The sequence below is a fragment of the Meriones unguiculatus genome, chromosome 3 (genome assembly GCF_030254825.1).
Source record: "Meriones unguiculatus strain TT.TT164.6M chromosome 3, Bangor_MerUng_6.1, whole genome shotgun sequence".
Lineage (NCBI taxonomy): Eukaryota > Metazoa > Chordata > Mammalia > Rodentia > Muridae > Meriones > Meriones unguiculatus.
The window spans coordinates 21,712,421-21,728,291 of record NC_083351.1 but is presented as its reverse complement, the minus strand read 5'-3'; the positions used below and the strand labels follow the sequence as shown (position 1 = coordinate 21,728,291).

The following is a 15,871-nucleotide window of genomic DNA, read 5'->3' as shown; positions in this document are numbered from 1 at the left end:
TATGCCATGTGTGTGCGTGCGCACACAGTCATAAGGACCTACAGCGGCCTCTCTGGGTCCCTGAGCAGTCAGAGGGGAGACTACTGAAGGCAAGTCCCTGTGGAATGCTGTCCTCTATTACCTGACACATAGTTTTTCATGACTAAGCCTGTGCTGTCCCAGAGGCTGTACTCTCCTTTGAGCACAGTTGACAGTTAAACTGAAATAGGAACCACATTGCTTCTTTAGTTACCATGGTGATAAGTAACTATCACAAATATCTACTTATGACTTCACTGGAGAAGCAGGCGAGAAAGAAGGATGAACATCTGCAGAAGCACAGGAGAAAACCCCTGTTCCTAAAGACGCCTCCCCCTTAAAGACAGCACTTCATTTTTCCCTCCTGCTTATGTGATCCCTACCTCATCAGTTACACCTGATTTTTAGGAACCATTTTCAGAATGCAATTTTTTTCCTTTACAGCAAATTCTCTCTGTAGACCAAAGTCCAAGCAACAACAAATCTAAAGTTAATGCATGAGCCAACACCTACAACAATAGAATAATCAAATAAAACATTCCCTAAGTACAAAGTTATAGTATTGAGACTTGAATAGCACCAAACATAGATGTTCTTCTAAAACTCACTTGGTTTACTGTCTTACCAAAGATAAAATAACTAGACTGGCCTAAACTGTGTGTCTTCTGGCCAGTCTGCCTAGTTATTACTATGAATGAGTATATGGTTGGCAGCAAAAATTTGGTATTATAGGCATGCCGCATTCTGTGAGGCCCTGTCTCAAAAAGAAGGGTCTGGCGGGGATTGAACGCTGACAGGGAGAAAAAGGAAACTACAAATGCAAAGATGGAAAGACAAAACATTTAAAAGTTTATGAAACATAAAAATAACTACAATTTCCAGGCATGGTATGGCACACGTCTTTAATCCCAGCACTCAGGAAGCAGAGGCAGGTGGATCTCTGAATTTCAGAACAGTCTGGAAAGATGGCACAGTGGTTAAGAGCACTGACTGTTCAGAGGTCCTGAGTTCAATTCCCAGCAACCACATGGTGGCTCCCAACCATCTATATATAATGAGATCTGGTGCCCTCTTCTGGTGTGCAGGCACACATGCAGACAGAACAGTGTATACATTATAAATAAATCTTTAAAAAAATGTGTATACACACACACACATTCATACCATTGACAAAAATATTAGCCAAGTATGGTGGCTCTGTGCTAGAGAGATGGTTCAGAGGTTAAGAGCACTGGTTGTTCTTCCAGAGGTCCTGAGTTCAATTCCAGCAACCACCTGGTGGCTCACAATCATTTATAATGAGATCTGGTGTCCTCTTCTGGCGTGCAGGTGTAAACGCAGACAGAACATTGTATACATTATAAATAAATAAATCTTAAAAAAACAAAACAAAACAAAAAACAAGTATGGTGCTTCATGCTACCTATAATTCCAGCATTTAGGAATGAGACAATAGCAATACCACAAGTTCTAGGCCAGTTTAGGCTAAATAATGAATTCCAGAATAGACTGAGCTACAGTTTAGAAATAAACAACTGAAAGGGAAGCAAAAATAATGAACGAAAACATCTGTGTTTGTGGATTATAAGAATTAATATTGTTAAAACGTCCCCACTCTATACCCAGCGCAACTGCCATGAAATCCTTATGCCCACGTGATCTTCATCCGTGTTCTGGGGATCTGAACGCAAGTCCTCACACTTATACAGCAAGTACTGCACCTACTGGACTGTGTCTCCAGGCTCCCCTTCAGTTTCTTCAAGTGTCCCTTGAAACATGGAAGCTTAAATTTTAAATCTAATTTATACCTATGTATTTTTGTTGTTGCTGTTGCTTATTTTGTCTTGTATGTTTGATTTATGCTGGTTAATGAGTAGGTGTGTGTACCTGGATGTCTATTACCATTTGTTTCATTCATTTAAGACACACAACGTCTCACATGTAGCTCATGTAAGCTTTGAATTTACCACCCAGCACTTAGGAGGTGGATCTCTGTGAATTTAAGGCCAACCTGGTCTACACACGGGCGCTCCAGGGAAGCTGGGGCTACATAAGAAGACCCTGTCTCAAAAAACAAACAAAACAGACTTGTCACCCGCTGCCTCAGGTTCCCAAGTGCTGGAATTACAGATATATACCACCAAGCTGGCCTCACAAGTCCTTTCTTAACAAATTTATCTTTTTTGGATAATCATCAAGCCTTCAATGCTTGATGATTTTGTAATTATTAGACCAATTAGTCTGCAGTATACAGCAAGTTCCTTTCTTGTGCTGGATCACTTTTCAATTCCTGCTAGGAGGGCACTCTTATTAGGCACTGTGTCAGGCAAGGATCACAATGCCTGTGCCAAGCTCCTATCTGGCCCAATCATCACAGCTAGCTGCTGAAGTGGTCTTCTTGAGGTCAGTCAGGATGATTTCTCTAGTTATAGTGAACAAGATTCACCTACTAAACCCAGACTGAAAAGATCTTCAAAATCTTCCATTTAAAAATTTTTTGTTGTTGTTGTTGTTTTTGGAGCTGGAGAGATGGATCAGAGGTTTAGCGCTCATACTGCTCTTGCACAGGCCCTGGGTTTGTTACCAAAGCCCACAGCAGGTGGCACTTTATCACCTGTGACTTCAGTTTCAAGAAGCCTTCTTTTGGCCTCTATGGGCACTGTATGCAGGCAGCCCACTTACATACATGCAGGTAAACCACTCACACACATAAAATCTTTCAATCTCCCCCAAATCAACTTCTCATCTTTTGGGTTTTTTGAGACAGGGTCTCATGTAGCATAGGCTAGCCTTAAACTTAAAAAGTCCAGGTTGGCCTTGAGTTCCTGATTCTCTGGTTTCTGTCCCTGGGATCACACACACAATTTAACACCACACCCATTTTTAATGTCTAGTCTTCTGAAAGAGGTGTTCCCATTGAAAACTTATATTTGACTGGTGAGGATTTATGTAGTATCTGCTTAACTCAAGTTCATGTAAAAACCTCGTTTTATTTTACTGTTATTTTATGTGTATAGATGCTTTCCCTGAATGTGTGTTCATGCCCCATGCTTGATACCTATCAAGGCCAGAAAACAGTGAAAATGAAAATGAAATTACAGATGCCTGTTAGCTGCCATGAAGATGGCAGAACCAAACCTGGATCCACCATAGAATAACAAGCACTCTTAACACTCAATGCCACCTCTCCTGCCCCACCAAATTTTATCCTGTAGAACTGTTTTTCTTTTTAAAATATTTTTATCTATTAGGATTCTATCTGTGTGTATACAGGGAGTGTGCCGTGTGCACATGTTGAGGTCAGAGGACAAATTCAGAGTTAGTTCTTTCTTTCTACCTTTACATGGGTTCCAGGCCCGCAGGCTTTTATAGCAAGTGGATTTATGACCTGAGCCATCTTGATAATCTTTCTTTAGTAGTTCAAAAGCAGCACTGTTACCAGCTCACAAAACAAAAACAAAATGTATACCACAAAATTATGGTGACTAGATGGTTGTGACTAGAGGTTTCTCTTGAGTGCTAGATCTCAAAATGAAATGGCAAAAGTTAAAGTGAGGATTGAATTCCTGCTGGCTGCCTTGAACTCAGAGATTCACCTGCCTCTGCCTCCTGGGTGCTAGGATTATGTCACTACCACCAGCCTCTGTCATTCACATTTGTCAGTTCTTTACAGGTTTATTGAATTTTGGTAATTATTTTTAACAAAGTTAATGGGTGGGGGAGAGAACTGTCACATGTACACACACTAAATGTCATTAAAAAAAGATATACTCAGGGCTGGAAAGATGGCTCAGAGGTTAAGAGCGCTGGTTGTTCTTCAAAAGGTCCTGAGTTCAATTCCCAGCAACCACATGGTGGCTCACAACCATCTAGAATGAGATCTAGTGCCCTCTTCTGGCCTGCAGATGTACATGTAGGCAGAACACTGTATACATAATAAATCTTTTTTTAAAAGGGGCTGGAGAGATGGCTTAGTGGTTAAGAGCACTGGCTACTCTAACAGAGGACCAAGGTTTAATTCACAGCACCCACATGGTGGCTCACAATCATCTGTGATATCAAGGACTATATACAGAATCTCCAACACAGCAGGTCAAGGTGCCCACTACCAAGCCTGACGCCAAGTCGAACTGAGTTCAATCCTGAAGAATATACACTGTGGAAGGGAGAATCCTGACCTTCACATGTGTGCCATGGCACACCTACTCGAATCCACATATAAACAAATGTAATTTCTAGGATTTTACTTCAGTCCACCAGAAATACTTACATACAAAGGAGAAAAACGAGTGGGATGCGGCATAGACAAGCATAAATGTCATAAAACTAGAAAACCAACAGAAAATGCTAGCACGCTGACCTACATACTAGGATTTTAGAAGTCCCTGAGATGAAGAGAACAAGATCAGGTCTGACACACTGACACAACACAGCTAACAAAGGGGAGCTAACCTAGAACTGTGGTTCTCAACAGAGGTGTGACCATCAAAAAGCACACATTTCTGACAGTCTTAGGAACTCCCAAGCATAAATAAACCTCCGCGGTTTACAAAGTGTTTTGTCTTGGTTTGTGTTTTGATAGAAAGAGTGCCCATATATGATCCAGGCCTGTCTTCAACTTATGATCCTTCTCTGCTCAGTCTCTTGAGTGCTAGGATTACAATTACGTACCACCATGCCCTGCTCAACATGTTTTTGGTTTTTTTGTTTTCTTTTTTTAAACAATTCAGCATTTCACTACATCTTCACTTAACAAACTTAAAATTAAGGGCTGGGGATTTAGCTCAGTGGTGGAGCACTTGCCTAGCAAATGCAAGGCTCTGGGTTCAGTCCTCAGCTCTGAAAAACAAACAAACAAACTAAAAACTTAAAATTAGCATCACTGGCTGAAGATGGTGGTCCATGCTTTTAAGCCCAGTATTGGGGAGGCAGAGGATCTATTTGAGTTTGAGGCTAGCCTGGTCTATATAGTGAGTTTGAGGACTGGTAGGGCTACATAGTGAAACCCTATGTCAAAATTGAAAATAAAAGTATCTCTGCATATCATTTTAAGGAGTCCAAGACTTGGCATGGTTAAATGATGCTACCAAGTTTTAAGAAAAACCTACACAAGACAGGCGTGGCAGCTCACAGCACTCAGGAAGCCAGAGGAAGGTTGGTCTGTGTGAGTTTGAGATCAGCCTGGTCTACAAAGTGAGCCCAGGGCAGCCAGGACCACACAGAGAAACAGTCTGGACAGCCAAGGATACACAGAGAAACACTATCTCAAAAACCAAACCACGCAAACCAGAAATCTACACAAAACAACTCAGAAGATACTGAAGTGACAGCATCACACAGTGTCCAACTACAATATAGAAAATCAAAAGCAAAAGAAAAAAAAAAAGAAAAAAAAGGAATCAAAGATGGGTAAGGTTTTCTGCCCAATGTGTATCAGGCCAGGAGAGGGGGCTTGATACTAATGAGACAATCAGGTTACCAGTGGTTTACTGAATAAAGCTAGAGAAAGACTTAAAAAAAAGGGGGGGGGGAGAAAAAAAAAAGGGGGAAAAAAAAAGAGGTGTTCTGGTTTACCTGGCTAAAAGTATTATCAGTTAAAAAGGTTCCATTATTTGCAGCCAAAAACAAAGTAGAAATCTTCATTATTCTATCTTAGCACCAACATAAGACAATTCAAAAGTTAATTAATTTGGGGGTTGGAAAATGGCTCAGGTTATGATCACTAGCTACCCTCTCAAAGGCCCCAGGTTCAATCCCAGCACCTACATGGTAGCTCATAACCAGCTGTCCCAGGGAATCTGATTCCTTTCTTCTGGCCTCTGCAGACGTCAGGAACACAAGTGGTACAGACACACATACACGCAAGCAACACAAAACACCAACACACATTATATATAATTTTTTAAAGGCAGGGTTTCTCTGTGTAGTCATGGCTGTCCTGAAACTCATTCTGTAGACCAGCCTAGCTCAAACTCAGAGATTAACCTGCCTCTGCTTCCCAAGTGCTAGGATTAAAGGCATGTGCCACCAATGCTGGGCAACACATAAAATACTTTAAAAGGTAGCTATTATCTCCCCGTGAGGGGGGAACAGCCTTGCCAGACAACAGAGGAGGACAATGCAGCCAGTCCTGATGAGACCTGATGAGCTAGGGTCAGAGGGGAGGGGAGGAGGACCTCCCCCATCAGTGGATTTAGAGAGAGGCTTGGGAGATAGATGAGGGAAGGAGGGTGGAATTGGGAGGGAATGAGGGGGCTACAGCTGGGATACAAAGTGAATAAACTGTGATTAATCTAAAAAAAAATAAAAGTTTAATTAAAAAAATTAGCTATTTTGACAGCTCAAAACAAAGAGAGAACTTCTTTACATTTGTCCTCTGTAGCTAACTCTTGAGTCTTATTTAGCTTAGGCTGGCCTTGAACTTGCTAGGTAGCTAAGAATGGCCTTGAGGTTCCAATCTTCCTGCCTCTGCCTACACAGTACTGGGATTATAGGTATTTAACAGTATTCCTGGTTTAAGAAGTTCTGAGGATCACCTCAGATCTTTGTAAATTCAAGGCAAACATTCTACCAACTGAATAAACCACAACCCTAGCTCTACATTTGAGGGGAAAAAAAATTACATTTATGTGTTTTACATGTGTGAGAGCTGTGGTTCATGTGTAGAGTTAAACATAACTGGTATGACTTTGGTATCTCCATCCTCAATGTTGGTTTTTGGACTTGGCAGCAAGCACCTTTATCTGCTCAGCCATCTTGCTGGATCTACCCACACTTTTAAACTATCATACAAATTATGTCTCATAAGCTTGGCATTGCCAGAGGCAATTTCAGTCAGAAAAGGGCTTTTTCCAGAGGAACACTGACCTTAGTAGCCCATATTCTCGTAACAACTATACTGAGTCTATTAATAGTCAAAGCAATGGGATATGTTCTGAGAAATGCATCCTTAACAGATTTCATCATTGTGAGAACATCACAGGGTCTGCTTACATGATCCTACTGATGGTGTGTTTTATTATACAGCTAGGTTATATGGTGTAGCCTATTGCTCACAGGCTACAAAGCATGTTATGGTTCAGAATACTAGAGGAGAAACAAAATGGTAAGTATTTATGCATCTAAACATAAAATGCAGCTGGGAGTGGTGGTGCATTGCTTTTTTTTTTTTTTTAAATATTTATTATTTATTATGTATACATCATTGTGTCTGAATGTACACCTGCAGGCCAGCAGGGGGCACCGGATCCCATTATAGATGGTTGTCAGCCACCATGTGGTTGCTGGAAATTGAACTCAGGACCTCTGGAGAAACAGTCAGTGCTCTTAACCTCTGAGCCCTCTCTCTAGCCTGGTGCATTGCCTTTAATCTCAGCATTTGGGAAGCAGAGGCAGGCAGAGCTCTGCGAGTTCAAGGCCAGCCTGGTCTACAAAGTTTGGAGTCCAGGATAGCCAGGGCTACACAGAGAAACCCTGTCTTGAAAAACCAAAAATAAAAAAAAAATTAAAAAAAAAGAAAGAAGAAAACCAATACAGGAAAAAAACAAAAAAAACAAACAAAATAAAACTAATGTAGTACAAAAGGGCCCACTGCATTGAACACTTAGCACGAAAGACTACTGCGTAGAGGTTATTATTTCAGGTAGTGAATAGTGAATGAATGCTGCGTCAAAGTGTGAAAGCTTTGGATGCTGCTGCTCACTCTGAGGTGACCAGTCCACACCTAAATGCATGGAACCTTTTTCTTCTCGGCGCCGAAGAGACGTTTCATTTGTCAAGGGCGCTTACTGCTCTTGTAGAAGATCCAGGTTTCATTCCCTGGATTCGTTCTGGGTGGCTCACAAACGCCTGAAATTCCGGTTCCGGGGGATCTAACGCTCTTCTCTGATCTCTACAGGCATCTGCACTCACGGGCACATACCCACACACAAACATATCTAAGTACACATAATTAAAATAACTTCTAAAAGGGGTGGAGAGCTGGCTGCTCTTCCAGAGGTACTGAGTTCAATTCCCAGCAGCCACATGGTGGCTCACAGCCATCTACAGTGAGATTTGGTGCCCTCTTCTGGCGTGCACTCACATACAAAATAAACAAATTCTTTTAATATTTTTTTTTCTTTTCACAGTATAAACTTTTAAAAATTTAATGTTTTGACTATTTTGAAATAATAGCTTAAAATACAAACACAGTATACAGCTGTATAAATATATGTTCTTTCTTTATAACCTTATTTTCTCTTTCTGAGACATGGTCTCATTACATAATCCAGGCCAGCCTGGAACTCAAAACAATCCTTCAAGTACTGGGACTGTGAAAAATAAAGCACATACCACCATGTCGCCTACATTTTTTATTCTATTTTTTTATTTTTATGTGTGTGTACATCTGTACACGTATGTGGGTGAACACAGATGCCTACAAGGTAATGAAGTTACAGGCTGTTGTGAGCTGCCTGAGGTGGGTGCTGGGAACTGAACTTGGGATACTACACAATAAATGCTCTTGACTACTGAGCCATCTTTCTAGCCCCAAATGTTTTTGTTTTTCAGACAAGTATGGTAGAGCTTGTCTGTAATTCCAGCACAGGGGAAGCTGAGGTAGAAAGACTGAGTTCCAGGTCACCTGGTACTACAGATTAAGGCCTTGTTGTTGCTTAAAAAAAAAAAAAAAAGAAAAAAAAAGCCCAAGATACTTGAAAAAAGAAAAAAAGGTATTTTTTTTTTTACTTTTTCAGCTGGAGAGCTAGTTCAGTTCAGAACACCAACAAAGTAGCTCACAACTATCTTATCTCCAGTTCCAGGGGATCCAACACCCTCTTCGGGCCTCCATGGGCAGCAGGCACCCACATGGTATAGACATATATATACAGGCACTCACACATACACATAAAATGCATAAGCCTTTGAGTTGCTGTGGAGATGGCTTAGTGGTTTAGAATGCCAGCTGCTCTTGTCAAGGACCTGGGTTTACTTCCAAATACTCACATGGGAAAAAAAAGAAAAAAAAAAAAAGGCTTTTCTGTTTTTATTGGTTTTGAGATAGGGTTTCTCTGTGTAGCCCTGACTGTCCTCAACTCAGAGATCCAGCTGCCTCTGCCTCTGAGATTAAAAGATGTGCCACCATCTCTGCTGGCTTTATGTATTCTTGGCAAGCACTTGTGTATACCACGCCCTTAGTTTTTGTTTGTTTGTTTGTTTGCTTGTTTTTTGAGTCAGTCTTGCTCAGGCTGTCCCAAACATAGTCTCAAGTGTTAAGATATTACAGGCCAGAGCTGCCATATCCAGCTAAAAGTTTATCACTTTTTATGCATTTACTTTTATGTGTGTAGGTGTCTTGTCTGGGTTTCAGATCCCCTATGCCTGGAGTTACAGACAGTCGTGCCATGTGGGTGCTGGGAATCAAACCCCAGTTTAAAGAGCAGCTGATGCTCTTAACTGCTAAGCCATATCTCCAGTATAACTTTTATTTATTTAGTCCGTGTTCATGAAGAGGGACATGTGTGGTGCTAAGATAAGTTGTGGCTTCTGGGGATTAAACTCAAGACACCAGACTTGGCAGCAATTACCTTTGACCTCTGAGCCATTTCTCCCACCCAACTCAGACTTCTGAGACAGGGTCTTGTTATGTTGCCCAGGCTCAAGCAATCCCTGCTTCAGCCTTCTGTGTAGCTGAGACAAACAGTGCAAGCCACCAGGCCAGGCTAATAACTTAAAAATTTTAAAGAACTCATTAAGATTGACAAAAGCTTCTTCAGGCAAATGTTCTCTAGAGAAGTGGAGTTTTTTAGCTTCACTATAATCTTCCAGATTTTAATCATAACTACAATGTGCTCATCACTGAAAAGTTGTTATGTGGTACATGACTACCCAGACTATCAAAAACCAAGAAGAACATAAAACCCCCAGAAAACAAAGACGCAGCTGTACACACTAGGTCTGGTAGGTCTGGGAGAAGAGCTCAGTAGTAGAGTTCTCATGCTTCAGTTTCTGCAACTAAAACATGAGACCCTGAGAATTAAATGAATTAATCTGCAAAGTATATGAAAGCGTGCTGACCACAGGCTCCGCAAACGCACCAGCTATTACTAATATAGCTTTCCTGTGAGCGTCTTCTCTAAAATTCCGCAAAACCAATTTAAAATACAAATTGGCAAATAAGATATTTTTTTAAGCCAGTAAGTCAGCTTTAAATAAAAAAGGTTCTTCCAAGCCACCATGGTAGTGCCCGCCTTTAATCCCACACGCAGGAGGCAGAGGCAGCCAGATCTCTGTGAGGTGGAGGCCAGCCTTGTCGACAAGGGGACAGCCAGGGCTACACAGAGAAACCCTGTTTCTGGGAAACATAGGCCCTTGGAGCACACACACGAGGCAGTGAAACAGAGCTGACTCTGGGAGAAGCCCCTGTATCAGAACCAGTACCCCTGCACTAGTTACCAAATCTTCTCAAAGCAAAGATTCACTGTTGTCACAGGGAGCACCCAACCTACCTAGGCACACATTGGGATTAAATATGTCTTATGTTAGCTTGGTCACTAAAGTTGGACTGGAAGTCACCTGACTATATACTAAAAATCCTTTTCTGAGATTTTGATCAGGTCTTGTTCTTTGTCCGGATGAAGAACTTTCATCTCATAATGTAACAGGGAAAACAAAACAAAAACTAACTTCATTTAACACCTTAAATCTTCCCCCTCCCCCGCCCCCCCAGAGCTGAGGACTGAACCCAGGGCCTTAGCAAGTGCTCTACCACTGAGCTAAATCCCCAACCCCTTGTTTTGTTTTTTTCAAGAGAGTGTTTCTCTCTGTGTAGTTCTGGGCATCCTGAAACTCTATAGAGCAGATTATTTCTCAATCTGTAAAAATTAATCTCACAGATTACTCCTTTCCCTCCAGTTAAGCTCCAAAATCAATCTTCTACTTTCCAGAGGATTCTGGAAACCAGAGTGCTTTAGGGAAAAGAACTGCTGTTACTGAAGGTGGAGAAGAATGCTGTGTTATTTACAGAGCTCTTGTTAGGCTCCACACACTCCCTTCCTAGAGATGTGAAAGCTCAGAAATGAGGACTATAGGGTTTATTTCGCCTCGTTAGACACGTTATCTATGAACACTTTTGTTTGTAAATTAAGTAAATGAAGTCAGGCATGGTGACCCACATCATTCCCAGCACTTGGGAGGCAGAGGCAGGTCTGTGAGTTTGAGGACAGCCTGGTCTACAAAGTGAGTCCAGGACAGCTAGGGCTGTTACACATGGAAATTTTGTCTCAAAAAAAAAAAAACAAACTTTTTTTTTTAAGTCACTGGATTAGAAAGGTAGAAAGTGGCAGGCCGTATCTGATTATCTGATTCTGAAATCACAGGCAGGGAAAATAACTTATGTTCCCTCAGAACCAAATTATACCAAATTTCAGAAACACATTTAGGTGCCACTCTTTTTAGGTGCCACTCTTATAATAAATGGGGCTCTGCAATTCACTCTGAACCTTTTCAGTTTCATTCACACTAAAGATTTCAAAACTGGACCCATAACACAACACACCCTTACAACTTTTTGCAGGGTTAAAAATTGTCCCTTCCTTCTTTCAGCCCACCACTAGAGGGCCAGGCCATAAAAGGCAGCATGTTAAATCCTAGGGCTCAGGAGTGAACACCCTGGTTTAATCAATGTGTGATGTGTGACCTTGGGTAAGTTACTTTACCACTCTAAGCCTCAGTTTCCCCATCTGTAAAACAGGAATAACAGCGGCACCTATCCCACTAGGCTGCAATTAGGTTAAACAACACGTTAAAATAAACACTGTCGACAATGCCTGCACATACAGATGAGCAAATTTAAAGTTTTTACCTTACTGGTGCCAATAAATTACCAATGCTGGTTTTGTTTCTAAATTCAAAGACCCCCCACCGTATCCTTTTGGGCAACGGCCCTCGTATCCAGAGTCCTCTTAAAAAAAGATCAACAGGTCTCTCTTTCTCCTAACCAGAGTTAGTCCAGAAACCTCATGTGCCTGACCTGTCTATGCCAAGAAGTCCTGGCTCTGGGCTTTCTAACACTATGAAGGCTGTCACCGCGTCTAGCAGAACCACCCCATTTCTGCGCCGACCGGGACAGTTTTTTTCTGGCCTTCCAAGGCCCAAGCTCTGCTGGCCCCGGCCTGCCCTTGCTCACCGGTCCGGGGCTGCCCTGCCCCTGCGTCTCCTCTCCCGAGGACTCTACCCTCTACGTCGGCAGGTAGGACTTCACTGGTTCGGGAGCGCGTCGGCCAAACGCCCTGGGAGCAGGCTCCCTTCGGCGGCGCCCAGGCCTGCCGCCCGGAGCCCGGCCCCCCGCAGGACGGGAGGGCAGGGCAGGCAGGGCTCTGCGCACCCCGGGACGCACGAGCTCCGGCCCCAGGCGACCACGTGGGGACCCGGGGGCGCTAGCCGGGAAGCAGCCCCGGGGACTGCTCCCCGAGCGGCCCTACGCCGGCCCTGAACTGGCCCGAGGGGCACTCCCGACCTGATTTCTCCTCCCATGCCTGTCTGAATGTCTCAGACATCGTCTTCACTCTACAGTCAGGCCCTCGCCGGACCCCGCTCCCCAACACCTCAGCCCGAACACCCGTCCGCCGAGCCGCCTCACTCACCCATCGCGGCTCCGCTCGCTCAGACTTGGCGGCGGCCGCAGCGGTACCTTCAGCGGCAGCTTCGGCAGACAATATGGCGGACCTGCAGGACGGCGGCCTGACGGGGACAAACGTTCTACACGGTACAAAACGCGTTCTTAGCCCTCACGCCCCCTTCTCTCCAGGAGATGGTTTGATAAGCGCGTGTTTAAAGGGAACGCAGCCTCTGAAGGTAGCAATCGGGAACGGAATAGACAGACAAGACTAGAAGGGTTATTTGCTGAACAAAGTGTGCCAAGCTCTCAGCTGTTTCTGTTTTCATTTCCTCTTTATGGCGCGGCCTCCTTTTCCAGAAAGATATCCCTTCTCTTTATAATTAAGGCTAAATACGTATAGATCCTGAGCTAAATAAAGGATTATCTAGCAAGAGGAAGTGATTCGTTCACGGCTATGGAGATACAGAAAAGAAGTGAAGATTAAACTACGGTTTGTTTCTTGTTTTTGTTCATTTGAGACAAGGTTTCACTATGTATCTCTGGCTGCCCTGGACCTCCCTATGTAGCCCCAAGCAGACTTCGAACTCAAAGAGCTTCACCAACCGGTACCTCTGAAACGCTGGGATTAAAGGCTCCCAGACCTTTCCGTTTCTAGTATCCCAGACTTTAACTCCAGATCCTCTTGCGTCCACCTCCCTAGAGCTGAGATTACAGGTGTGTGCTATCACGCCACGGGTTTGTTAATGATTCTCCGGAAAGTGTGTGTGGGAGGGGCAAAGCCCACTGGCCTTTTCTGTGCTGCTGAAGATGGCAACCACCGCCTTCCACAGTGTCTGGTTTAGGGCTATGGAATGGATACACACACACACACACACACACACACACACAAAATTAACAGGTTAGTGGGATTCCTTTTTTAGTGATGAGGAACCTGAAGCATGTGCCTTTTGAATCAAGGAATTTGGGGCTGATAGTTGATAAGCCTCCTTTTTGTTCGTGATAGCATACCAATCTTCTTGTCTTCCACCTCAACCCGGATTATGTCTAATCTTTAGTCTCCATCCTTTGGAAGAATGACCTCAGGGGCTATCAGAACAAATTGCCAACTCTGCCCAGATGCCTGGTGGATAAAAACTCTCAAATTTTCTTTCTATGACTCAATTTGAGGAAAAGGAATGCTGTAATTCTATGTTTACCTTTCTCTGTTATCACTCTAATCTGCCTCCATATCTCACAAATCTCCAGGCCCCATTTTTCTGCCCCATCTGCCTTTAAAGCCACCCAGAGAGATGGCTCCGCAGGAAAAAGTGCTTGTAGTACTTTTGGATTCCTGGAATCTCTGGTGCACAGAGATTTCCATCTCCCAATTGTATGCTACCTCTGCTCACATACTGTGACACACATGTATCTATACACACACACACACAAATTAGTGTTTGGGTTAGGGATTTAGCTCAGTGGTAGAGTACTTGCTTAGCAAACACAGGGCCCTGAGTTTAGTTAGAAAAAGAGCAACACAGAAAAACAAAGGTAACCACTGGGCATGGTGGTGCACGCCTGTAATCCCAGCACTTAGGGAGGCTGTGCAGGTGGATATCTGTGAGTTCAAGGCCAGCCTGGTTTACAAATTTAGCCCAGGACAGCCAAGGCTACACAGAGAAATCCTGTCTCAAAAACAAAACAAAACAAAACAAAACAAAGCAAAACAAAACAAAGGTAACTAAACACATTAGTGTTGCTCTTTTGCTTAGCAATTTCCTGCTGCCTGCTCTGTGGAATGCCCAAACATCTCAGTCTGGCTGGCACACAGGCACACCAACAGAAAATTCAGACTCCAGCTATGCTTGAAGAACCCTTTCCCCCAGGCTATTATCTTCTCTGTGTGTGCATATGCAGTTCTGTCCCTTGCCTTCTTTATTTGACCATGTGATCCAGTTCAAAAAGCCAGGCAAGGCGGTGCATACCTGTAATCCCAGCACTCAAAGAGGCAGAGGCAGTTAGATCTCTGTGAGTTTGAGGCCAGCCAAGGCTACACAGAGAAACCCTGTCCTGAAAAACAAAAACATCTTTTTTTTTTTGTTTTTGTTTTTGAGACAGGATTTTTCGGGATAGCCCTGGCTGTGCATTCTTCCTTTAGCATTTTACATTGGTTTGCTCCCAAGGTCTGTTCACATTTCCCTGTCATTTAAGGAAAGGAAGACATCTTTCCCTTTTTTGTTATCCCAATCTGTGGCACAATGCCCTCTTAACAGAACCGCCAGAACTGCCAAGCCTGCCTCCCATCCTCCGGAGCTCATTTGCATATCTCTGGCCAAAAGTAGACCGGCTCAGGTGTGCACATTCCTTCCCCTAGAGCTCTCTAACTGCTCAGGTGTGTGCATCCCTTCCTCTTAGAGCTCTCTATGCCTGCTGGGGCCAGCTGACCCTCAGATGACCGTTCCCATAGCATTGCTTTCATTCTAGGACTCAGCCTGCTCCCGATTACATTTCCCCCTCATCCAGATCCTGACCTTCCCAAAGACCTCCCATTTTCTTCACTTTCTTGTGTTGGAACCACATTCTGCTAGCCCTCTCCCAACACACTGGAGAATTCCATCCTTCCATCCTTCATTCTCATTGGGATGGCTCTCCTCCTTACACCTAATGTAAGTGCAACTACAACTGTGACCTCACAAGTAGGGAGAGGACCAACAGCCTCCCCACTGTGCTGTTTTGTTTTTTTTTTTCTTTTATCAAGAAACACAGTTTTTAAAATTACATTTATTGGGCTGGGGAGTTGGCTCAGTGATTCAGAGCACCTGTGGCTCTTGCAGAGGACCAGGCATGTGCAATCCCAATCTCAGGAGGTTCAATATCCTCTTCTAACCTCTATGGGCACCAGGCACAGGCATGGAGCATATACATATATATGTAAATCGCCCATATTCCTTAAATAATAAATCCAAAGCTATGTAAAAATTACATTTACTTTATGTGTGTGTGTGGAGAGGACAACCAACAGGAGTCATGAGTTCTCTCCTTCCACCATACTGGTCCCAGGGATTGAATCTGAGTTGTCAGGTTTGGTGCAAAGTGCCTTGACCCTCTGACCCATCCTTCCAGCATTGCTTTCACAGTGTAGCAGTATCCTGGCCTGGCACCATTGCCCAGTACAGGGCAGGGTTGCAGTGACTGCAGCCTGGGAGGACCAGGACGTATTTTTCTAGGACAATAGTGTCACCACCTTTCAGAGGATTTTATTTTATTTTTTTG

The 15,871-nt window shown here is 43.4% G+C and overlaps 1 protein-coding gene across 2 annotated transcripts in view; it reads right to left on the bottom strand.

The window, feature by feature from the left end:
• Kpna6 (karyopherin subunit alpha 6) overlaps positions 1-12,778 on the bottom strand; it is a 31,055-nt gene extending 18,277 nt beyond the window's left edge. Inside the window, exon 1 of one of the 2 annotated variants that reach the window (XM_021636796.2) lies at positions 12,645-12,778. In XM_021636796.2, coding sequence (XP_021492471.1) covers positions 12,645-12,648 — 4 coding nt within the window. In that variant the 5' untranslated portion in view covers positions 12,649-12,778. Of the gene's footprint in view, positions 1-12,187; positions 12,338-12,644 lie in introns of those variants that run through there. The other variant, XM_021636803.2, reaches the window with a different exon arrangement.
• Between the last annotated feature and the right edge of the window lie 3,093 nt (positions 12,779-15,871).